Below are 26037 nucleotides of genomic sequence, written 5' to 3'. Positions count from 1 at the left end.
AATTGACAGAAAATCAAAACGAGTGACACAGAGTTAATTAGGCACTCTAGTGAAGACTAATGGAGATGAAATGGAAGCAGAACGAGCCGTGACTTACACCGGAGAACAAGTCTTCTGTAAAACGATTTGGAGTGGGAATTCCATCATTAACTGGAATCTATCAAGTTTAATGTACCTTATGTAGTTCAGTTTGCTAAAAGATAAAAAGAAGTTTGGGAAACTAGAGCTGTCAGAAAAGTAGGTGTTTTTTGGCATAGGTGTTTTTTGGCATACTGTACATTGGCCAAGCAACGGTTTTGAGTAAACTTAACATACATATACAGTATTTGGACAGTGGTGAGAGAAATATGATTTGAACATGAAATATTTAGTTGGAAAGGTCCGAGAGATCTAAACCTGAATGGCAGAACTCAGAATTTCTGACTTAAAACACCTTTTTTAGCCCTTTTTTATTATTTCCAAAGCAACAGTTTTGAGTAAACTTAACATACATATACAGTATTTGGACAGTGGTGAGAGAAATATGATTTGAACATGAAATATTTAATTGGAAAGGTCCGAGAGATCTGAACTTGAATGGCAGAACTCAGAATATCTGACTCAAAACACATTTTTAGCCCTTTTTTATTATTTCCAAATGCATGCCAAAGTGTTGACATCATTTCACTAATTGGTTGCTGTACTGCTGACTCGGCATCATGACTCAACTTTAAAAAGTGAAAAAAAAATGCCTCTTTGGATAACGTGAAACAACACTTGTAGTCATTTACAGAGCTGCTTTCATTGCTAGGAAAAGTTTGAAATGAACACACTGGAGTTGAGTTCCATGTATTCAGTGTTGATTTGTTCGTTTTAAGTACACAATGTCAGACAGCGAAGGTTATGCGGTTACGTGTTGATGTCTCAGCACTCAGTATAAGATGAGGGAGGCACTGTTTAGGGGGTGTTTGGCCTCTTGTCATATTCTAAAGGCAGATGTGACCAACTCAAATGAAAATCAGGCAGAGTACACCTTAGATTAATGACCATCTGGTATGCCTTTAAACATTTTTTTTAAAATAATGTTACAGATACAGTATCCATATAATGTGGGATTTCATTGCCTCCTGGAAAAGAGAGATTGAAATTACTAACAGATGTTCTTGCAAACTCTTCACCTGCCCTGGTGTTAATACTCAAATGAAAATGAACTCCACTAGTGTTAAAACATATGGACTGGCATGTTTAACTTTGTACGATGGGCTGTTACAAATAAAAGAAAATACATTGGCCAAATATATGTGTGTAATTAGAGTGTACACTGCTTGGAATGACACATTTTATACTCGATTACTTCCCTAGAGCAGCCCTATGTGCTTTAAAAATGTTAGTCTTCTGATTTAAAGACAATTTTCATCGTAATTTGACTGAGTAGCATTGTTTCTTAAAAGTTAACCGAAATGTTATACTTTACTTGGCTTTATCTTCATATTCTCACTGCTCCTAAAATCACTATTCATATAATAATGTGTCACAAAAAAAGCTTATCACAGTTTTACAGGCACTATTGGGAAAAGCGGTTTAAATTACATTTCATAAAAATACATTGCCAAAGGTGGCACATTCTTCTAAAAGGTGTTCTGCCTACTGATTTATGTCTGTTTGTGGTTTATAGAACTTTCCTAATGCACACTTTTTCAATCACTCTTTTTTTAATTTCCATTCCTATTTTTTTTTGCAAGCCACCAATAATCCCATTGAGTTGTTTATATATATATGTGCTGTAAAAAAATGGCCGTTGAAGGCTTGCAGCTGTAATTACCTGAGGCATTTACTAGGTTGTAAAAAGAAACTGATCCTGACACTGAATAGTTGCAAAAGCACTCTCCCTCCTCTGTCCAGCTCCTTTGTGTCCTTTGTACTGCCTTCTGCAGTTAGTAGTGAAGGGGTTAAATCTTCGCCTTTACCAGTGGGCCTTGTGCATCCCTCCAGTGTACACAGCTGGTGCCATTTCATCACACACATTCTAAACATACATATCCAAACACAACTTAAACTGTGTGCCCAGAACAAGTGTGTATATGTGTGTGTGTGTGTGTGTGTGTGTGTGTGTGTGTGTGTGTGTGTGTGTGTGTGTGTGTGACCTCACAAGCTGTTTTTTCAAGCCCCACGTTTGACAGATAGGACTCCAGGGTGCGTGTAAAATGTGTAATTGTACAAGACGTGAATAGCTGACGCTATTTTTTTTCTTTCTTTCGCAGCCTTTTAATTGTAGCCTGTCAGGAAATGTAGTTTGCCGGATTTATTAAACACCCAATTTTCCCACTGAGATGAGAAAGAGAGAGTTTATTTTTAGTGCACCGTCATTGCCACAGTACTCTCACATTAAGCTCGCATATCTGAACTTCTCCATGAAGACGAAAACTGGCAACTGTGTAGTGTAATGATACTCAGCACAGTCTTCTTGAACAGTACAGGGTCAAGTATTGGTAACGATGTGCCTGTTAAATTTCTTAAGAGTCATACTCAGTGTATGCACTATTTTGGGATTTGAAAAAGAAGCAACATAGCAAACTCGCATTCCCAGATGAAATACAACCACCCGCTACAATTTACTCAGCTTGGACAAAAATCCTAACAGCCAACAGTTACTCAGGTTGCAACAGATACAGTATGAAGATAAATTATTTTGAATTATTCTGCAAAATCAGTTTTTTTTCTTTTTGTAAATGGATTTGTTACTAACTTTCTGCGCAATTGGAGTTTTTACTGGATCTCTGTGGGTTTATCTGCGATCATATTGTAGTCCCTTTACAGCAGTGGTCTCAAACCGGTCCTCAAAGGGCCGGCGTGGGTGCAGGTTTTCATTCCAACTCAACAAGGATAGCTTTTGCAAGTGCAATCAGTTAATTAGAGTCAGCTGCTACTTTTTTTTAAAGACACCTGATTGGTTAAAATGTCGGCACTGGATCGGTTGGAACAAAAATCAGGACCCACTGCGGCCCTATGTGGAACTGGTTTAAGACCACTGCTTTATAGGATCAAGGATCACAATAGTCGGTAAACTCCATTTATTGACAACAAAAAACACAGCCATTGTTTGTAGATAACCCAATTAAATAGTTACAGGTAACAATGGTTAACTTGAAAAATCTAAACTGGGTTTAAAATCCTACTGTCAGGGGATACTTGACTGAATCCAATAGATTGGACTTCAGTAAGCCGCAACCCATATTCCTTTTGTTTGTAGAACAAACTAAAACAGTGTGAAACACAGTTTAAATCAGATTTCGCTGTTGGCCAGTAAACCAGAGTCTGTTACCTGAAGTGATTTAAGCAAAGATAGGCTTTTTCACGCATTGGGCCCGCCTGCATCCGTTTAGTTTCGTGTGGCTACCAGCGTTTTTCCAAGAAATTGCATTTGTTGTTTTTCTCATAAAAATAGTTAGTATGTGTTGACAATGGGTAATATATGTTGCTCTTACACAAATGAACCAGGACAGAAAATGATTAAACACAAACACACTATAGTTTTCCATCAATCATTTGAAACACTTCCTTAAATCCAAATTTTAAAGCTGCTAAATGATGTTTGCACATGATGATTGAGTGTTTTTTGCGCCCGAGCGTACATGAGAACCCACAGCTGTCTAATAAGTCTGCTGCCCGCATTATGCCGCTTATCTCTCTGGTGTGTGGTTGTACAATGCTGATAGATGGTTGTTAAGTTGGCTGCCATGGACACCAGTGCTGAGCTCTCAGTAATGCTCAGAATGAATGTAAATATTGCTTTTAAGATTAGGTATAGGAAAAGTATTGATTCACTGATGTATTGCATCTTTGAACAATTTAGTTTGCATTGGTCCTTCAATGTGAGGAATGGCTATCTACTCATATTGGCACTTTTTTAAGTACATTTATTTCTCTTCCATTGTAAAATGTTGTATTCCAACGATCCAACTTTGATTTTGCTTGGCGAGCATCAGGCAAACTGTGTTCTTCATGTCTAAGGCAAGAAATGGAATGTGAACATGGCAGACTTAAAAATGGCAGCCCATTGGTGCAAAAGTAAGACAATACACTTGTCCACGAATTGATACAGAACTGATTTTAAATTCTCTTTTTATCCCAACAACTTTGCATTGACTAAATTTGTGCGAGCTACAAAAAAAAAAACTAACATGACTTCACAAATCTTTGGTCTTGATTTTGTATCAATACTTCAAAGTGTCAGTTCCATTGGCTTTATTCCAGTTTAAGTCGTTGAACATTAAACGTTAATCCTCCTAAAACAACTTGTCAGTTTTGTGTATTGAATATGCACTAACACATAGAATACAAGTCAATGGTAATGTTGCTAACCTCGCCTGTAGCTCCTTCAAGAAACCAGAAAGTCTAACATAAGCATGGGCCAAGGTAGAATGACATTTAGGATTATTTAGATAAGATTTGATAAAGTGCTTCTATTTATGGTACTTTGTCTTTATCTTCAAGTGGAAATAAACTATCTGTCAAAGCACTTTGGCTTTCCAAATCTTTGACACAGTCTTAATCTAGTTTAAAGGTAAGAAAAGTCATTGTCCAACCCTAGAAACTGCTTTTATCCTGAATCAAGAAGCCTCTCTCAATAGCGCCAGTCAATCACTTCTAGTTGGCTTATTCAATAAGTGTGTCCCTGCAGTGGTTAGGACACATCCATTTTTAAAGCTTTCCAGATGGGGCAGCACTCCCATGTTTCATAGCTGTAATATCCAATCCTTCTAATGGGCTCATGGGTCATATGAAAACAGTTGTCTTTTAACTTGACATGCTTGATTTATACCCTGTCCCCCCTTCGTCTGTGATAAATGCTCTCCCTTCTCTCTTCTCTTGCTCCTATTTCTTGCATTCTTCTAATTTTTCCTGCAGGGTATTTTCAAGTCCACTTGTAATCATGATAAATATGTGATTTTATGAATATGGAATAAACTGTAAATGGTCCCTGTCAAGCCAGTTTTAAAAAGATATAAACATCCTCTCCAGCTAAAAGGGCTACAATTTCTTCCTCTCGGGCTGCAGGTGTGTTTTGTATGATTTATCTTAGCAATACAACCAACCCCCCTTTTTTTACCCTCACATGACACATTCCCATAATGCAACGTGTTACCAGGCTGCACTCAAAAGGACTGACAAAAGCAGCAGGTGTGCAAATATCTCTCAGAGCCATTGAACAAAGAGCTTCAATATTAGCTTTAAATAAAAAAACGCTCTCATTATAATCGGCAAATGGGTGCATGGTCGACCATGAAGCTTGGTTATTGTTGCGATGAAAAGATAGTGTGGGAGTGTTGTAAATAAGTACAATGAAATCGATCCACTGTTAAAACATCTTGCTATGAAAATTGTTTAGCAAAAGTTCATATTTAGCTGATGGAGGACATTTATTGCCATAATTTCCAGAATATATTTCAATTTTTTTCATACTTTTTTGGGGGTAGGACTAATGTCTGAAATTATGAACACATTTTTGTATCAATTCACGTGGTATTTTTACATTTGACCACAAAAAGGCACTCTAGGTCTGTGTTGATAATTTTAACATAATCAGTAGGTCAACTTGTTCTTATTTTTATTATTAATTTTGTTTCAAATGCCTTTTTAAATGACATATCTGTTCTTTGTTTTGGATTTAAGTAAAATTCCCCCCTTTTAATGTGCCATTTTTGACTATTGCGACTTATAGTCCGAAAAAATACGATACTGTTTCCAACATTTTTACTCCTTAACATCCCCACATACATTACCATTAATTAATAATGCATCAGAGATGAAGAAGGAACACAGGTAATAAGGAGATAGCAATTGAGTGAACAAAATCATTTTTCTTCAAAGGATCTATTTAACATAACTTGAAACACAAGGAAAATTACCACTGATATAACCACAGGCCTGAACATAAGTATGTCCTAACACTACTGCAGCTGCCTTTTGACCCATCTTGATTTTCCCTTTTACAGTATTTCCAAGCAGGATTAGACTGGTGTAATGAAAATACCACAAAGATAACAGTATTTGTGCTGCAGCATGATCATTTCGTGAGACATTTTTCTACCTTATTTATGGTGACAGACAGTTCTGTGAAAGTAATTTGCATAAATAAATTGGATCTGGGTTAAAACACCAGGTAGTGAAGGGGCAATTTCACTGTCGGAGCTGGTACTTTTATTTGGGCTGTGGAATTACAGTAATTTGCACTAGAAACAAGTCTTAACAATACTGAAAAGGGGTAGTAAATTATGTTAATTTTTAAGGAAATCTCCTGTGAGAAGTGAGCCATATCAAACTTGTCAGTCTGACTTGTTAGATTGAAAAATTTCCAGTAAGATTGATGCTTTTATTTGTTATATTGTCAATGAAACGTCGCATTTTAGACGCTAATTATCAAATCCAACCAAAAAGACAGCATAGTTCCTAAAATACCAATTGTCATAGTGGTCTAAAGGCTTCCTCCATTAATTTCTTGATAACACTTGACATTATTAAGAGTCAGCACATGTTCTAGTTGTTTCTTTTGGCAGCTGAACGATTGCAGATGCAGGTCTTGACATTGGCACAGTTTGCCCCTAATGTCACAGCCCCCCTCCCTAAACTATTTGAACTGACATTCCTAATACCTATGTTGGCAGTAAAATTGTACATTTGATGTATTTTCCTGGATGATAAACAAAGAGTAGGGTTGGTGTGATTGCGCTGTTTGGAAGGCATTACTGGCAGCTGATTACAGTGTTAGGTCAAAGTTAGCCAAGGTTAACCATCCATAATGAAACACTTTGAAAATAATGATACGCCGCATGGTTTTATGAAGGCCTACTGCTGGCTGCTTTGCTCCACAGTGGTGACCTTCAGCAGTTCCACCGATTAATCGAAGCTAAGCACTCTCTGTAGCAGAGAATCTCCTTTCTCTCTGCCAACACAACTTTCAGATGTGTTCATTTATTTTATTGAAGGTCATCGATGTACTTCACCTTGGGGCTGATCTTCTTTTTTACGAACAAAAAGTTGTCCAAACAAAAGACGCAAGAAATTCCTACCAGTTGATCATCCTGAGAACAGAGGTAAACTCTTACAGTTCACATCTGTTTGGGGATTAACAACAGTACCAAATTGGACAGCCATAATCAGAAGCACGTTGTGTTACTAGAGTTGTTTTATGGAATGGGGCCTCTACATATTGAACATCTGGATTTCATATATTAATGTTTCATATCCAATACTGGGTTCTGTTCATTATTATTTGACACAAGTATTTCTTTCCATTCTCATTATAGTTGTGTGATGGGGTTGATTTCCGTGGATTTGCTTAGAACATTTGTTCAATTTTGTACCTGTTTTATGAGGTAATTCAGTGTTTCCCAAAGTATTCCAGAACGGATGAAGTGGGTGCGAGTTTTCTGTAAGAGGGAACCTTTCCACCAATCTGGTATCTTCGAAGTGCAATCAGTGGATTGTAGTCAGGTGCATCTTTTCCCAGCTGAAACCCCATTGGTTAAACTGCTTGTGTTGGATTGGTTGGAACAAAAACTTGAACCTACAGTGGCCCTTGAGGAACAGTTTCCTGCGTTTTTGTGTCAATTTCACTTTCTACATGTACAATTATATTAGTGCTATACTTTTTTGACCTGGTCCCTTTTCCATCGCACTTTTAAGATTTTAAGCATACGGACAGTTATGTTGATTGTGGTGCTCAATCTCATTAGCAGATTTTTAAAGATAAATATATCCAGTTATGTATATGTTCAACCCAGCACTTTCATGTTCAATAGATATTCACACATTTTGATGCTTGGAGAAGAACAGAGGGGGAACTAATTACCAAATCAGAAATAACATTGCCTAGGTTCTTTCATTCATCAGTGATACGCTCTCATATGAGGGAAACTTCAAGTGGAAACAACAAAGTAGTAAATCAAAGTGGTTTCCTTTGGCAAGTCAGAGCCCTTTGGGAGTTACCTCGGTCCTTAATTAAAATCCAGAAGGATCATGTTTTAAGTGTAGGTGAGCGAGCACTGAATTACAATGACAAATCACACCCCAGAGCATTAAGAGTCTTTTTTTTGGTCATTTATTTTATTTATTTTTTTCAAGAGTAGCAAAGTTATTACTTTTGTGTTGCATGCATTAGATTAGATGTGACAGGGAGTCATTTTCGCAGCACTCTGTTGCTGTTCCTGTCTGGAGAACATTAAAAAAAAACAGGATTGACATAGTAAATTAATCTCTTCATTCTTTAAATGGGATTAAAAGGAATTATTAGACATTATCGTGACGGTTTACTGTTTGCATGGCTTTTGTACATGGAATTACAGTATGTAGGCAAAATATGCTGGATGATTGCATATGAATATGCTTAGAGAGATTCATGGTGAAAAGTGGCTGTTTTGGAATTTGAAAGTCTTGTGATTTCCAATTTAATCTTCCTGTGAGAAAAGTTTTTTTTTCGGATGGGTATAGCAGTACTTTTGTTCATCATACTTGGCTATTGTGACTGTCCTCGGGTCTGTTATTGTTACTGGTCTTTCAATTTGTATGGGTGACATTTCCGAAGTGACATGGATTTATCTACGGTCACAACATAGATGCATAAAAAAACAATCACAATATACTCATATTTAATTTATATCACTTTAGGGCAATGGCTTGCTACTATCCTAAATCTTAGCTTAAAACAGCATCCATAACTTTTTTTTTAAATAAAGCATTTGAATTAAAATATTAAAATGCATTCATCTTCTGAATGTCAAAAGAAGTGGAAGCCTGTCCTGTTCCTCTGTGTTCTGCTGCCTGATCTGTGTAGGGAGAGAAGCCACTTAAAGGCAGGGCACAGAATATGAGAAGAGTCCTCTAAAATCCTGAGTGCGTTTTTTTTTCCTGTCTGTTGATGATCACACAGAAAAATGAGTGTACGGATGGGCTGCTCAATTATATTTCATTGCAGACCTTCACCACATCCAACCGGCAGTTTTTGTACTGTAGCGTCATGGAATAAAAATTCATATAAAACCCAAGGTTATTGTATTCTCAATAAAAGTATAATATAATCTTATGAGAATGATCTTGCTGACTGTAAAGTATTTAAGCTTCTTTCGTAAGTACTGCCTCCAATGGTACTATTTATTATGTTCTCTCTGTTTCCGCAAAACTGGATCATATTTTCATAAAAATAGTTCCCGAGTAGTACTTGTATTCCTCCACAATCTCAATGATCTTCCTTTGAATTATGGTAACCAGAGCTGTAGTCGCATTTTATATGTCTCGGTGAAAAGGTCAAGACGATATCTTTAGTTTAATCTTCAGTATGTTGATCTCAAGGCTGGAGCTGCCATACCCGTCTACAAAGACTTGACTACCAGTGATAGGAAGATTGTACCAGTTTTACCAGATGACAGACTAAGACTGGTCATCAGACAGAGGACATATGCAAAAACAGCCATCTCATGCTCTTGTAGGGTTTCTCATGATCTATCCTCTACCAATTTGAGATAAAATCCGGGCAATAAAATCAAGGATGTCACTCGGTGGGGTGACTTGTGTGATCAATTTTACTATAAAAAAAAGATGAACTCTCCATTTTTCCGGTGAATCTGTCTTTCTGACTAGTTAATGACAGCCTGCAGTGAGATTTTAGTCTCTAAAACTCTTTGGGTTTAGCTTCCATTGCTTATTGGCCAACCGTCTGGCTGAAAGAGGTTGCACTTTTTTAGGGTCATTCTGTCTCAGCTATAAACAAAATTTGAGTCAATAAAGTCCATGAACCGACTGAACTTATCTCGTCTATTTGAGAAGAGAAATTTGCCTCCTGGTCCAAAAATTCAGGTCAAGGCTCAAGTACGGAAAATGTCAATGGAACCCTTTCTTTTTAAAACTACTTGGTTTGTAGAAACAAGGGGGAAAGTAAAAGGGTGAGAGCTCTAACGGGAGGTGTAGATGGACGAGGAAATCAATATTTCTGCAAAGGGGTGATGGACATGTAGAACAAGGTTATTTCAATATGGTGTAATAGCAGAAGAACAAGAGCAATTTGTATAATGATGGCCCTGTATGTGGACGGGTGTGGATCAAAATGGTCTTCGTTCATGATCACTAATTTAATTCTGATTTTTGTGGCAGCTGTGTTCAACTGACTTGGATTAATTTTATGATTGATCCAATCAACGTAGGAATAGTGGTTTACCATAACATTGTTAGTGTTGTGATTTCGTATTCCAGTGTGTCATTTTATTTCCAATACAGGTTTTGGTATCTATAAGAATATTGTCGTCATATTGTTTATACTCAGAAGGCCTAACTATTGGATTTCCAAATTTAGTGGTGGAAATGTATGTCTTTAAATTGATGTGTTGACATAAAAACCTCAACATCAGACATACAAATACATTCTTTATTCTCGAACGTCCAACCATATTTAGAAAACCCATTCATCCACCACACTGCCAGGATCCAGATAAATTCTCCTGCTCTTGGCCTCTTTACGATGTATCTCTCCCCAAATTACATTACCGTGTAAACTGCATGTGTTAGATCACATGGCAATGTGAGAAACCTGAAATTGTGTGCCATAATCTGAGAATAGGGTTCCCACTGGGGAACTACTGTCCAAGTCTCTTCACTATATTATCACAGTGTATGTCATTAAAAGACACTCAGGATTGTCTTCATGTTGAATCTCCAACTGGAAAGGAGGAAATAGAGAAAGATGGGAATATCTGAATGCCAACATATGTCAATTAATAACCAGGTGGGATTTCAACGAATGTAGAATTTTAAATGTTTTAACTTATTATTCTCTGGAGAGATATAGCAATTAAGTTATCGAACACATTGCAGGAAAAAGTTGTGTCACAATCTGCATTTTGCACATTGTCATGATTTCACTTTAATTTGGCCCGGCTGTTGCCGTTCATTCCCTGCCAACTTGTTGATTGTCAGTTTTTGAAAGACACATTTTTGGATAGCGGCCCGAGAGTATTTGCAGTGCCGGACCTCTGTCGGGGACTGCCAAGCAACACAGCCACAAATTGGAATGTGGCACAGCTCCGGGAACGCCGCCAACATTTAAATTAGACAATAACCTCTGCTCTCTCCATATTGCTTCTCTTTTCCAGCTGCAGGCACTAGCTATTTGTCTAAGACAGTTGAGCCCAGTGCTATATAATAGACTGATATACGAGTCGTCACTCAGCAGTTTGTGTGTTTCAGATTATAGAGATTGAACAACTGGTCGCCCTTAAATGTTTGCTTCAGGTTTATGTCCTGAATACTAGCAAGGACAGACAGCGGCACTGCAAGTCACTTAAAGAAAAGACTCATTGAAGAAGAGAAAACAGATCACAATTGAATGATTTTATTGATATTCTGTGCTTTTCTTCCCATTTTTACCTTCAATGATGCACTGAAGCACTCAAAGCAAACACAACACTTCATACTAAAGTAGTTTAACTGGATTGAACATGACTTTGCATCCCAAATGAGCATGAACTAAAAATAGGTTGACAAAGATCTGCTTCTTTGCTTACGTCCTGCTTTGCTGCCATGGATAATAATGGGCTATGTTTATTTTGCAGTCTCTAAGCCTGTTATAAAAGATATATTATTCCAAAATAGCAATGTGTGTTTGTGTACTTTTGGATCTTTATATGAATCCGTGGCTTCCATGAGTGAATCGCCAAAAGTAGGAGAGAAACTGCGGCAGTTGTGTGAAAGGGAGTAATTGGCATGTGTGAAGTGTGCAGTTGCACCGTAGCATTGCGTCGTTGTGCCCCCGGTCTCAGAAAATGTAGTTCGAAATGGATTTATAGTATGACATATCTATGAACTATGTATATCTTTGTAAATAACTTGGGGCGAAAGAGAGTGATGTGAAACACCTGCACACTGAAAGGACGGATGTTTATACTTATATAAATTAGGATCCCCTGGCAGAGTTTCTCTTTGTATTGCGGCATTGATGGGGCATTATGATCAGTTTTAGTGCCCAACCTGGTTTGATACTTGTCATGGAACGTAAATATTTAAAAATAGCGACAATAACCTTTAATTGGGATACCTGTACATGGTCTGAAGTAAGCAACGGGTGGAGGGGGTAGATACACCAACGTGTTTTACCATAAATTAATTGCCCCTATTCTTGGTGGATAGCCCTACTCGACCTCACAGCAAAACAAGTTTAGTCCTGAAAAAGTCTTGGAATTTATTCATAGTGATAGGAACAAACAGCCTGAAGACAACGTGGAGGCTCAAGCTTCGACAAGAGCCCACCATCAGACCTCTCATGTCGCTGCCTCTTGAGCCTGTGTCCTCATGCACTAGCCCCAGCTATTGTGAGAAGACTACACCATATTTCTGAGGCCCCTCTTCATCTCCTAAGCTTCTTTTGTGGCTGCCGGCCAATGACTGCACACCCCACAAGATCAAAGATGGCACCCCATTTATCGAGTTGCTTTCTTGTAGGATTGTCTCATCTCAAAGATTGGAGGCAATTCGAAACAACAAGGATATATGACGTTAAATCAGTGTTGACTCATCGAAACAAGCTACAGGCCCAGCACAAACAATGAAAACCGTATTATCGTAGGTTTTTGGTTGTCGGTTTTACTAATTACCGCATGACACTATTTAATCGGCCAGTCTTACCAACTGAACTAAACCGTTTTTGTTCTGAGTCCAAGCCCTACCACTGAGATAACATATAGTGATAATCGTAACATACTTCCCCTTGGCGCTGCCTTTCTTGAAGACTGCCTGTCCTAATAGCGGAAGACATTGCTGGGTCGGGGGAGTAATGATTTTAGCTTTAAACTGAATTAACTATTGATTCAGCAGCAGCTCGTCGCAGAACCTGCTGTGTGGAAGTGCTGTGCTGTGGATTTGGTTTTTTAAAACATAGCTCTTTCTACACACACACGTATGAGAAGATCTAGTACATACATATATGTCAGCTCAGCACTGTATCTCTGCCAGCCTGCTGGGTGCGAATGGGCCCTGTGAGGGATGCAGAAGCAGCTGCGCTGTGTTGATGCTAAATGAGCTTGTAGATGAGCACGGATTTTGGTGATGAAATGTGGCATTGTTTCCCACCAGGATGTTTTTCTTTTTTTTATAATTGTATCACATGAATGGGTTTGCTGTTTGATTTGGAACATGTTCTTAAAATCAATATTTGAATTAATAGATTTAAAAAAAAAACAATTCTGTAGAGGTTGTTGACGGTGATTGTTTGACAGCAAACCATTCCAGCATCAACAGTACAACATAACAATTCTTCACCTTTTTTATCACTATCTTTAATTTTATTTTAATAACATAACTTTAATCAGCCCTTTCCCATTTGTGGTTAGCTATGCCACATATTGACTCATTTGAAATCATGTACACAACCAGAATTTACTGTCTATTTCTTGATCTTCTGACTGTTATTTATTCATGTTGTAAAATTGAGCGGAATTATATGTAGCTTTTAAGTTTAAACTATTTGAGATTTATATATTTATTTGGCAATGTATATATTATTTTAATATGCTTGACAGAGAAGGCTTTGTTGTGATAGTTATTCAACCAAAATACAAAGGATGTCCCTTATACTGGTTGAATAATTTTCCGCTACTTTTAGTCTCAAATATAGGTTTTGAATGGGAAACCAATTATAAATTTGGCAATTAATCATATTGTATTGTTGAATAGAAACAAGTACCATTTCGCTTTTGAGTTTTAGGAAATTTTAGGCAGTTAATTGGCTGTCAAATGCGTGCTAAAAGAAATAATTGCAATGTATGCAATTGTTCTAAAATGATATCATGTCATTTTCCAGAGGACCCGACTCAGCTGGAACACATTCCTCAGCAACATATGTGTTAGTTTTGCTAACCTCTCATGACAGTTTGACTATAGACGAGAAAATAATGATTATGCTCCTACAATATAAAAAAGAGAAGCAAGCGTTCTGTTATTTCTTCGTTCACATGCGCAGTTGACAAGGCAATATTTGATCTTCTAATGATGTTAATGCAAGCAGACATTGATGATCCTCAGCTGCAAATTTTTGCCATCCCATCTTATCTTCACCAATGTGCTGCTACTTCATCAGATTTGGGGTGAGGATGGGTCATATCGCTGCAATATTGTGTTCACCCCAAAGGTTGACATAATTTTGCACGGGATAATAGCTGCAAAGCACCTTATTTCCCACCGGGGCTTTCTTTCACACAAATATTCTTCTGCTTTGATTTAAGAGGGAGGTGAGAAAAGGCCAGAAAACAAATCAAAATTGACACAGACAAAAGAACATATACTTTACTGCATGCTGGGTTTGTATAGACACTGGTTTCTATTCACGCAAACACATCCTCCATTTAGAGCTCTTAAGACTCTCTCTTATTGAAGTCTGTGCACAAAGAAATAAAAACACTTGTGGTGTTTTCTTTATGCTTTAAAATTGCATCAACCACATCTGCTATAAGCCAACATTTTTCTATTAAAACTGTAATGCATTTTTAGTCAAAGCGCATAATGTCATTGGTTCTTGACATTTCAGTTGAATGAATTTAAGGAGTGCTGAAAGAAAATAAATTGACTTTTCTCATATTTTTTTACTCTTGCCATGTTGGTAGCAGCAAAAAAAATCTAATATATAGACAGAATAACCTTTTACAGGGAGAAATTTGATATTTTGTTTGTGTTTCTAAATGACCAATACGACTATATACTGTAGTGGAAAATCATCAGTCTTCTCCATTCAGATATATATGCATTAATATCAAAACTGTCTTGTGAGGATAAATGAAATAATAGTAGTATCCAACATGTTCTCAGAATAGAAAGAGCTAGACTAATTATGAATAATCGCATTGCGGTATCAAACTCTTCTTATTTTTTATTCTGGCGAAGGATTTGTGTTTTTTTTTTACATAATGGGCTTTATCATCATTAAGCTGGCGGGTTCTTAAAAAATTCAATATATTTTATATTACAATGCACACTGTGTCCAATATTTTTTTTATTAAGAGTGTTTACCTAACCACTTGATCGAGATTTGACTTTTCCAAGAGACAGTATGAGTATGGTCGATTTAAAACAACCCGAATAATCACTTAAACTGAGAAACTTGACCCAATAACAACCCCCCTCCACCCCCATCCAATATGTTCTCTGTGCAGTTTAAAAAAAAAAAAGTACATCAGAGAGAAAATAATGCCCTCCACTCTACTTATATAGACACACATTCATTTGTCCCATTATTTTTAATTACATAGCCTTCATTGTCTGGACTGACCCATTTTACCGTCAGCTGCACGGCCCCTCCAATCACACTTAATTTCATCTGGCATTGAACTCCAAGAACAAGCTCCTCCTCCTCTTTCTGAAAAAAAATGGCAATAACAATCCAATCTCAATTGAGGCATTTTGGCCCCCTCTGTTCCCAGACAAGGAACAGCTTTTAGTGGCGAAGATTGATACATGTGGCAAGGGATGTTTTCTCAAGGTCTTCACCGAAGAGATTAGTAAGCGTCTTAAAGCACCCCCTTGAAAGCCGATGAAAACATAGCCCAGTAGGGACATCACATTGCTAATTATCACTTGGACTATTGGCTTTTTTAAATGTATTTATTTTTTTACCCCTAATGAAAATCTTAATCGATGTCAGTGTTTTCGCTGCACAACTCAACAATACTGCCCTCTTGATGTTTGTGTTTATGACACATGGCAAACTGATGTATAAACAGTCGTGTGTTGATGAAGTTGTCATCCTCATTAACCTCTCACGTATGGCATGTTGAGTAATTGTCTCGACTACTTCAGATGCCACTTGAAAATGTGCACGTAAACGCCAACTTTCGGAAAGGATGAACAGTGAGTGTTTCAGTAAAAGCTTTTTTTTTTTTAAATGCAACAGGATTGTATTTATACAGTTTTAGGAAGGATACATACATATATATATACATTTTTCGCAACTGCACTAGCCTGCCACACATCAGTGCCCTGCAATTGTGTAATTATGTTGACTGCTCCCCTGTCACTCAAGTATTCCCGAATTCCTTTCAGGGTTTGCGACTATCTCTTTCCAAGGACTGTATTTTTCTAGATTGAATTTTTGCCTTATTTATGTGTCAGTGCTGTTCAAGTAAAAGAACAGTGTGGCGTTTACAGGCTATTTGGAGTACTGAGAAGACAGAAAATGGTCTGTTCAAGCTGGCTCCCCATTTCTAGTCAATTCTGTTTATATACAACAGCAACCCTGAAAACAATGTTTGGCTTCAAAGGCATGGTGATAGTATTCTTAAAAGTAGCAAATTGCGAGCACCGTTTAACTTTCAGCATCTTTTTTTACGGAAAAGTGGGAGAGAAAATAAAGTGGAAACGAACTTTTACATTTATTGAGAAAGAATATCTCAGTAGACTAGTAGACGATCCTTGCACCTTACATTTGGAAAAGGTTTTTGAGTTTTATGCTTACATTTTTGTGTTCCATTGAGAGTAATGAAGTATAATACGTCAATAAATAAATGTAGAGTCTCAAACCCTGACCCAGGGTCACCATTTTTCTGTTGTGCCTGGGCATTTTTCCTTGCAAATGCTCATTCCAGTGGATTTAGCTATAACCCTCATGGTTTTTAGCGGGCCTTACATCAAAGAGCAAGACAAGAAAATGTCCTATGTTGCTTTTACATTGTACACTCACTATGATCGGCACTTCTGGGACTGCCACCATAGTCGTAAAAAAAAAAATCCAGATCGACTTAATCCCCTCCAATCATGTCAGTATTTTCAAAAGCACAAGGAATTTTTCTCGAAAAAAAACTGAAAGAATTTTAGGCAGTGTGATACGGGGAGCTTATGCTTCCTCTGAAAGTGAAGAATTGATGGGTTGACTTTGCTCATCCATTTCCTGTCAGTTATCATACCAGGCTGTTTAAAAGCCTAAAAGTATGTGCTTTCTTTAGACCGTGTAAAAAAGGACTTCAGATACTAATTCGGCCCAGCTATCGACTTCAATGTTCTTCTGTCTGAGTGACAAGGATCCAAATGACTGAGTAACCCTTTCCAAGATAAGTTTATCTTTGGGTTAATTACTAGTTTGGGAAGTAAGGCCACCTGGTACAAGCGGGACCCCCTTAGTACACGTGTCAACCAGGACATCTTCTGGTACGATGGCACCAGAGGCTGTGAACCACCTGCTCTGACAACCAATTCCTCCTTCATGCGGAACTCTGTTAACATAGCTCCCACACTCCATCTTCACCCCACCCTCCCTCTCTCGTTCCCTCCAGGGCACAGACTAATTAATGGACACCATTCCTAGTTGATTAGCCCAAGTCTTTTCGGTAATTACATTCGCATACTAACCGCTCGGAATAAAAGGAGATGGGTAACAAACGGGCACAAAAGGCTGGAAAATATATGAATGCACTTTATGCGTTGTCTCTGATCTTAATTTATTTCTCCTATTGTTTGGCCCTATTGCAAAGATAAGACATTGTTTTATTCTGTCTTCTCATCAAGTGGAGTTACTGGTGATGTATTGAGACTGATGGAGAATAAGTTTAATGAAGAACTAACAATTCTAAGACTAAAAACCCCCCTCTCCACACACACACTCACTTACACCAGCAAATCGGGTCTCGCGTGGGTTGGGTCCACTCCACACAGAGATGCATTGTGCTGCCAGACCCAGCTGCTAGACCATAATTCTTCATTCTATGTCCTATTGTTCCGACCTTTCACCACGCTTGTGTCCCTAAAGAAAGGAAGTCGAGGCCACTTTTTCAGCGGGCAGTGTGCAGGTCAGGAAGGGGGGTTCGGAGGTTGTGAAAACAAAACTTACAAAGTCTTTGATTTTAGCACCATAAACACGCATGTGGAGAGTAATTATTTGAACTTGTGGCTTGGCTTGTTTTTTTTTTTAATTTTTGGCAGATGTTTGCTTTGGTTAAGGGTAGGGCAACTGCATTGTCATGTTTTGTTTTGAAATGCATGCTTTTCTGTCTTTTTCCGATGATATGTAATTAACTGAGTGTGCGTACCAACCTTGGTTGGATGTTAACCGGCGTGCAGGGCTTTAAATGTTTTTCATAAAAGCTTTCCAAACTATTCAAAGGGAAGGATTGGCGCACCAACACTAGCGATATATTAAAAGTGATGTGTTGCTATTATGTAAACATCATAGTTATGTTTTCCATTGGAGAATAAATAAATAACTCATTGGCCTACATTGACAGCATTGGACGTCTAATCTACTTTGACTAAAATGGACGCCCAGTCAAAAGTGAATTAGACTTTCTGGATTTATACCGTATTTTCACAACTATAAGGCACACTTAAAAGTCTTAAATTGTCTCCAAAATAGACAGGGCCTTATAATCCAGTGTGCTTTATATGTGAAAAAAAAATGTTTCACTTATTGATGGTGCACCTTAAAATGTGGTGCGCCTTATAGTCGTGAAAATACGGTATTTTTTAATTTTAGCGGATGACATTATTAAGGGGACATAATTTTAGACCATGAAAATTGTGATGTGTGTTAGTGTGTTGAAAACTGCCTTTTTGAAACTTATTTTGAGGTTGTTTTCATGGACAAGGGTGGTCTGGAAATACAGAGATTTCTTTCTGCTTGTGGCTTGCAATAAATGGCAGGTACTTTGTGGTTTTTGTTGAGTCCATTGCAGAAAAGGTTAGCAATGAAAGGTATTTTGATTAATTTAAGGCTCTAAGGTTCTGGATTACATATAACCAACCCTTCTGACTTTTTGCATGTGTAACAATCAGGGGGAGTACCTAATGTTCAAGTGGGTGTGGAGATGTGGGAGTTTGAAAAAGACTGCCAGTAATAACAACTATTAATGCTAACATTCACATTAACTCACTCTGATTACCCAGCATCGCACTCTCCCCATATGTACACACTCGACCTCCTGTATAGTATCACTACTCACCCACAGGTTATTTGATGTTAACAAGCCGCGAGTGTGCCATGCTACTTGTCTTTGTCATGCAAACGGACTTAATTGTCACCCACAAAAGCGATGAATAGGCAGTCCGGCATTTCATGACTTTCCACTTTGAGTGACACAATCTTCGAGAGGAAAAGTCGTGTCGTGTCCTTGTGAAAGCGTTAAAAAAAAATCGGGTCGAGGCCGATGTGTAAATCGTGACTGATTTTGAGTGACAGCTGTCCATGATGAACAGCTCAGAAAGTTGATTATGTTTTTTTTCTCATCTGTTTCCCCATTCAGTTCCAGAACAACAACTACATGAACATGTCAGAAGCAAATGGCACCCTGCTGACCGCTGGTGATGTGAGTATACATATCTTTGAGTCATTATTTAAATAAATGGATTCATTTTATGGACACAGTGTCTCTTCTGCTATATGGTAATTCATTTTTACCATCATTGGGATTATACTGTAGTGCCTTAAAAAAGCTACTGAGAGAAAAATAAAATAGAAGCTATTCACTGATGGCAATTCATCCTTTTTTTGACTTTCTAAGCATTTTCTCACAACATATTTTCAAAATTGCTCAGTTGTGATGAATTGTCTGTGAAATTGAAAAGCAGTTATTCAAAAAAAAAACAAGTCAAAAGAACATACTTTTGCTTCCTTGGCATTGATATCATTTCCACTCCATCGGTTCTTTTCATTGGCTGCATTCCATGAATAATAGAGCTCTTTTTCATTTCTTTGGGCCTCATAATTCACTCCTTATTAGCACCGATTCCAATATAAAAGCCACAAGGCTCTCCCTTCTTGTCATATTGATGAATTCTCGGTATTCTATCCCGCTCTGTTATTTAAATTGCCTGAAACATTTATTCCTCATCTATTGTTCCGAGACCCCGAGACAACACAGGTAGGTTACTTCTCCCATGTTGAATTGTCTTCCACTGACATTGATGTGATATGACTGCACTCAGTAAAAAACGCTCTAATATACTAGAAATATGACAATGTGCTTGCCTGCTTTCCCTCTTTAAGACTTATTGAAGAAGCAGCAATACTCTGTTACCATGAAAGTGAATGACATTGTCTTTTAAACCCGCAGTATTTGAGGGACAGGCAACAAAGCTTTCAATCTCAATGCTATTGATCGCCAGTTATTGCATATATTTAGAGTGCTTTCACATTTGCTTTAGTTTTTATTTATTTTTTATGCCCGGTGTATCATTTACCTGATGCACTTAGAGAATGAGATAGGATGACCTGGACTTGTCTGTTTAAAGCATACATCCTGGCAAGGAAAAAGGTTTAACTACTACCCATGGAGGAAAAAGATACAGTCCCTTTTAGATTGTCTTCCACTCAGATGTATCACTTTACTAAGCCAATTACATTAGAGACAGCTAATGAACTATAAATATGTAGAAATGGACTACAAATTTGAAATAATGTTGATTAGGGCTTTCCGTGGCTGATGTTGTCATTTGAGCAGTTGCACTCTGGCTGTCTGCTGATTTGAAACTAGATCCTTAATCCTGCCTGTCATTGATTCTCAGGCCAGCTACATTCAGTAATTACATGCTGCTGCCTTCAACATGTCTTGGTTATTGCATCTGCGAATTGCATTAGTACATTTATTGAAGGGCTGGCAGTATTGCCTGAAAAGCTTTTTGTTCTCTCTCTATCTCTCTTTCTCTCTCTCTCTGTCCCTGAAAGAGTAGCTTGATGGCTCTTGGATAAAAACTAAACAAAACAAAAATGTATGCAACTGCAAATCCACAGATAACAATTTAACCTTCTTTCGTTGTTTGTTTCTGTATTATTGTAATCTTCTTATTGCTCTTCAAACAATATGGACCAAATCATATTTTGTTTAGAGTGAGGTTAAATAGATTGAAGGAATATGGTAAATAGTATTCAAAGTTTATATTGTACCAGGCCAAAGTAATATAAATATTTCTTGTAATAGATGTTTTTCGTCATTTTGGAAATATATTTGTGTGCTAACTCGGGTTAGATGGATGATTATTTGCATTTTTAAAAAATAATACACTTTCCTGTGAAACCATTATAACGGTAGGGTTGGTGAAGTTATTATTTTTTTTCTCTAGACTGAAAATATTTCCGTTTACTGCCAAAATAGGAATATTATCTTAGGGTGAAGATGTTTTAAGGCATTGGCCAATTGCTGATTGGAAACCCAATTGTTATTCCTACACAACTAAACACAAACAGGCAAAAATGTATATATTATCCCCTACATATGAAGTCTTATTAACTTTAATCCATTTTACGTTGATGTTTCCTCTACTTGTGTTCACATTTTGTTTTCTGAACTTATTAATTCGGTAATAGATACCTGAAAATAAATACAGTTGATGTGGTCACATTTTTACGAAAGCATCCTGGTTCTCAATTCGTTAAATCTTTTATCGTTAACTAACATCCTTGCACTTTTGAGACTCCAACTTGAAACTAGCAGAGAGCTTATGCAATATGCATGTAGCCATGGAAATTTCTCCTTAATTTGTGTGCTTGCATACTCTTTTAATAACACTCCTGCTTACTGTTTGGTTCATGAAACCCTGAAGAACACCAAAATATCCTTTTCAACCACAGGCATAAAGAGTGCTCAAGCTAGGCATATCACATATCTCATAATCCTGTGGCTGACAATGTTGCCAACTCCTCAAACATGTACTGTATATCTACCGCCCATCCTGTGCCAGGAGTTGCTTGGGCACTTGGCTCGGCTGAGCTTCCAAGAACCGTTTGAATGCAGAAATAGTTCAGCATTGAAAATAAATTTGACTGTGTGTTTCTTAATTTTCAAATACATTCCAAACCTGTCTCTCAGCTGCTCCTGGTGTGGATTTAGCTCAGTTTTATTGGAAGTGACTTGCAACACCGTTATACTCAGCGGCGTCCAGCAGGATCTGACACCTCCTCTGCTCAAACGCCCCAGAGAGGGTTTTTTCCCCACTGTTCAGGAGATATATTTCAAACCCTGTGTTTTAAATAAGATTTGAATGCACTGAAGTGGTTGAATTGGGTCACTATTAACATGGGGAGGAGAATGCAGATAGTGATAAAAACAGGGACAACTATCCCTGCAATGTAATCAACTTTTTTAAAAATTCAAACAAAGATACGTCCAATTTTAGTCATGTTACAATAAAATTCACTAATGTTCGATTTTTTAATCAAGTAACTGGAAAACAAAACTTTATTGGTCTCACAAGAAAGTCACTTACGGGAAAGAGAATTTGAAATTTACACACTGAAAAACCTTTCGAGAACGAATTTTTATATATTAGGTATAAAATCCACATTCTCATTAATCTCAATAGTAATATCGTGAATAGGCTTCAATAAATATAGCCTCGGGAAAATAATTAAACCAAGTGAAACAAACATAAGCATTGCTAGAAAATGTTCACACTTATAAGTAAAATAAGGAATTTCTTATCTTTTATTGCAGCACACTCCTACTTATACACACAACTTATCGTTAATACTTTATTTACTGATACCATTATGACTACTTCATTCGTACTTGTTTCCTGTCAGTTTAGTTTATTAAAATTTGGGAATTTTTTAAAAAATTTTCATTGGCATGCTGGCATCATTGGGAATTGTTGAGAGGGCTGAAGCTTATGACAGCAGAGAGCTTGCAGCAAGCAGTTCTTACTGGAAGTGCTTGTAATCTTTTCAGCACTCAGGGAGCCAGAGGCTGGCATTTTGACAAATTGGACTTTAGCTCTTGTGAACTGAAGGTGAACTGCTTCGGTTTTATGAATGAAAGCTGTATTAACAGTTTCTGCTGTCGGTTGCTGATTGGTTATTAGTATTGATATGTGTAGTACTACCTGAAAAAATTGAATATGAGGTATAAGTTGTTTATATTAAACTTTGTTATATTAAACTTTCACATGCTAAATGCAGTTATAATTATTACTAATATTACTCGCTAACTGATTAAGAGTCTCAGTGGCGGCACAGTGGACGACTGGTTAGCGGATCGGCTTCACAGTTCTAGGGTCGAAGGTTCAATCCTAGGTTAGTCCTTACTTTGTGGAGTTAGCATGTTCTCGCCAGGTTGACGTGGGTTTTCTCTGGGTATTTATGTTCCCTCCCCACATCCCAAAAACATGCATGGTTGGCTAATTGAAGCATCTATTAATATTTAATGCTGTCATACTATTAATGTGGCCTACATCAGAGGTGGTTTACATCTTATCTTATCTCAAATTATTGTGCGAGAAATAACGATTATTTATTCCCTGAGAGATTCCACACCTGTTGAAATGGTGCAAGGTTGTCATCAGATCATGTTCATGTTACGGACTTGCAGTTCTTTAAAATTTATATTGTTGGAAAAGGCACTCTAGTGCGCTGAATGATGATCATAAATGCCTTGGTTTGGCTCGCAATGCATTTTTTTATGTAATAGAGCAGTTCAATAATAGTAATTGTAATTGTTTCCATTTAGTTTCATCCTTAATAAATGGATACGTCCTAATATTTATTTTATTTTTTTCCAATCGGCATGATTGTATTCATAATTTGGATAAAATGAAAAGGCACCTTTTGACATCATCATGGCCCTTGGTGTTAGTATAATCACTGTCAGCTTATGAATGTAGCTCACTCCTTCCAATTGGCTTAATGCAACATTGCACATGAAAAAAAAGAGTGTATGAATGTTCCCATCTTTGAAAAGCCACATAAGCAAATTAAGCGTGTCGGAAATCTTTAATTCCAGAGGCAGAAGGATTAGGCTGTTTGATGATCAGATTTAAGGGTACAGGCAGAGGGAACAAAAAAGTAATACTTCTGCCTTAGTGTAATCATCTTTGAAAATGCTTTTTTAAGGCATTCTAGTTTGTGATGTGTACACTGCAACAAACCTCAACCTATCATCTAGCATCCCTAAGATTAGGTGCTGTTATCGCGGCTTTTCCCGCTCCGCTGTGGTTGCCAGTTGAGTTTAATTCCTGTTTTTTTTTAATCTAGAATAGCTCTTGTTCCTCAATGTACACATTATCAGCTTCAATGTAACATTTAGTCTACTTTGAAGGCAAGTGTATTCCCTTGCTTCTAAAACTCTATCACAACTTCAACCAATGTTTCCTCTCTTTTCTCGCAGACCTTTCACACACCAAGTCTCGGGGATGAGGAATTTGAGATTCCCCCCATCACACCTCCACCCGAAATCGAGTCTGGCCTCGGTCTGTCTGATGGGGACTCCCCTTTCCACACCATGCCGGACCCTCCAGCCCATCAGAGGGTCTCTTTGATCCCTCAGTTCCCTCCTCAGAGCTTGGATCTGCCCTCCATCACGATATCACGCAACATGATGGACCAAGAAGCGATGGCATTAAGCAACGGCCAACAATTGGTGAGTGTAACTTTATTAAAGTGTCTGCAAGAACAGCATGTATGTTTTGGTTTTCAATCCATTTCCCGTCTTATATTTCATTGGGATCTGAGGTAATTTCAATTGAACTTTATCAGAAATATCTTATCTTTTTCCAATACCAATCAGTCGAACAGTGAAAATATTGTTTTATAGGGAAAGCTTCTTCATTTCGTGCAGCTGTCACACTGTTCAGATATTCCTGCTCCCATTGTAACATCTTTAGAGGGAGAAGAAATCGTATAAAATGTGTTTGTAAACGCCATGGCAGGTTGAAGCATTGAGAAGGAAAAATGGAAATGTCAGCTGGACGACTGCTTGTCTATTAGAAAAATAATTGAGACATTCATTTAGACTAGAAAGGACAAAAGTGTTCTAAACCCAGATTATCATGATAGTGAGGTCTTGTGAACCCTTTTAATGTCTTCCGTATCAGCAAAAGCTTGTTCAGGTACTTTATCTAAACACATTTGTTAAATCGCACTGCTATACTAACGTGCAAACACACAAACTGTCTTTAAGAAAATAATAAACAAGTAAGTTCATTTTGCAAAAGTAGCATGCGACTCATTTCACTTTGGCTCATCGCTAAATTGGTCGTTTCAGTCATCAACATCATATAGGGGACATCATAAAGTATCCAAACAAGAAGCTACCCATAGATACTATCATCTTTTCCAGTTGTTTGACTTTTGAGTCATATTTTTACAGGTTCCACTGCATTTATTTACATTCCATAAGGGGAGAAGGTCTATAAACTCTTAACAGCTTCTTTTTCCTTCCTTGGTGCTCCGGGGTCCATGATATAATTGCTGCTTTCTTAAAACATCCCGTACAGTAAGTGAGGGCCCCACAAGGCTTGTGCCTAAAGAATTTTCATTTCACGGTCAGTTAAGCTTGGTACATCTGGAAGAACCTTGACACAATTACATTCTGGACGGTTCTCATGACTTGCTGGAGGATTAGATTTTGATTCCCTTGCATTTATTCCTCCTTTAAGACCACTTGCATGGCTCATATGTCTGATTGGACTCTTATTTCAAATCTGAGAAAGTAGGAAGCCGCTCGTTATCGGCCATCGGCTTCATTCTATTGCGATAAAAAGAAAAAGTGGGAATCGCTCTTCATTTTCTCCTGAAATGGGATTGATTCCATAAAAGTCTTGCCAAAATGAGTCTTGTCACTCCTTTCACCTGGTTATTTCAGCCTTGTTTTCCAGAAGGAACTTTTTAAATAAGATAAGTGCTGTTCTTAGTTTGTAGACAGTGATTTACGAGGTCCTTAGAGGGGTGTTTTGTCATTGTTGTCAGCACGCTGATAAAGGACTGACAAGCTTATGTACATGATGACAAGCTCATTTCATTGTTATGGCCGTAGGGGCCATTGCATAAACAGCACAATATTGCAATTACATTTTTTCATTTGTTGTGTTTGTTTCCTGTTCACTTTTGTCAAGAACCCCTCCAAAAATCTGGGTTGTAACAGAATATACAGCAGTTAGCCACATGTGCTTTTCACACTCAACCCAGGAAAGGTGGTGTATTACCACAACGACAGCATGTGTGCTTTCATGAGGCCACATGGCATACCACAACCAGATAATTAGATGACATTACCCCCGGTTTTTGGTGTCACTTATAAAAGGCTTGTCAGACAGCCGCAATTACTTTTG

The 26037-nt window shown here is 37.6% G+C and overlaps 1 protein-coding gene across 1 annotated transcript in view; it reads left to right on the top strand.

Annotated features, from left to right (window-relative positions):
* Positions 1–26037, top strand: part of tox3 (TOX high mobility group box family member 3) — a 38580-nt gene that overhangs the window by 2318 nt on the left and 10225 nt on the right. Inside the window, exons 2-3 of the mRNA XM_077713877.1 lie at positions 19242–19304; positions 24096–24347. Coding sequence (XP_077570003.1) covers positions 19242–19304; positions 24096–24347 — 315 coding nt within the window. The remainder of the gene's footprint in view (positions 1–19241; positions 19305–24095; positions 24348–26037) is intronic.

The sequence above is a fragment of the Stigmatopora nigra genome, chromosome 3 (assembly GCF_051989575.1).
Source record: "Stigmatopora nigra isolate UIUO_SnigA chromosome 3, RoL_Snig_1.1, whole genome shotgun sequence".
Lineage (NCBI taxonomy): Eukaryota > Metazoa > Chordata > Actinopteri > Syngnathiformes > Syngnathidae > Stigmatopora > Stigmatopora nigra.
This window is presented reverse-complemented; position numbering and strand designations above follow the sequence as displayed.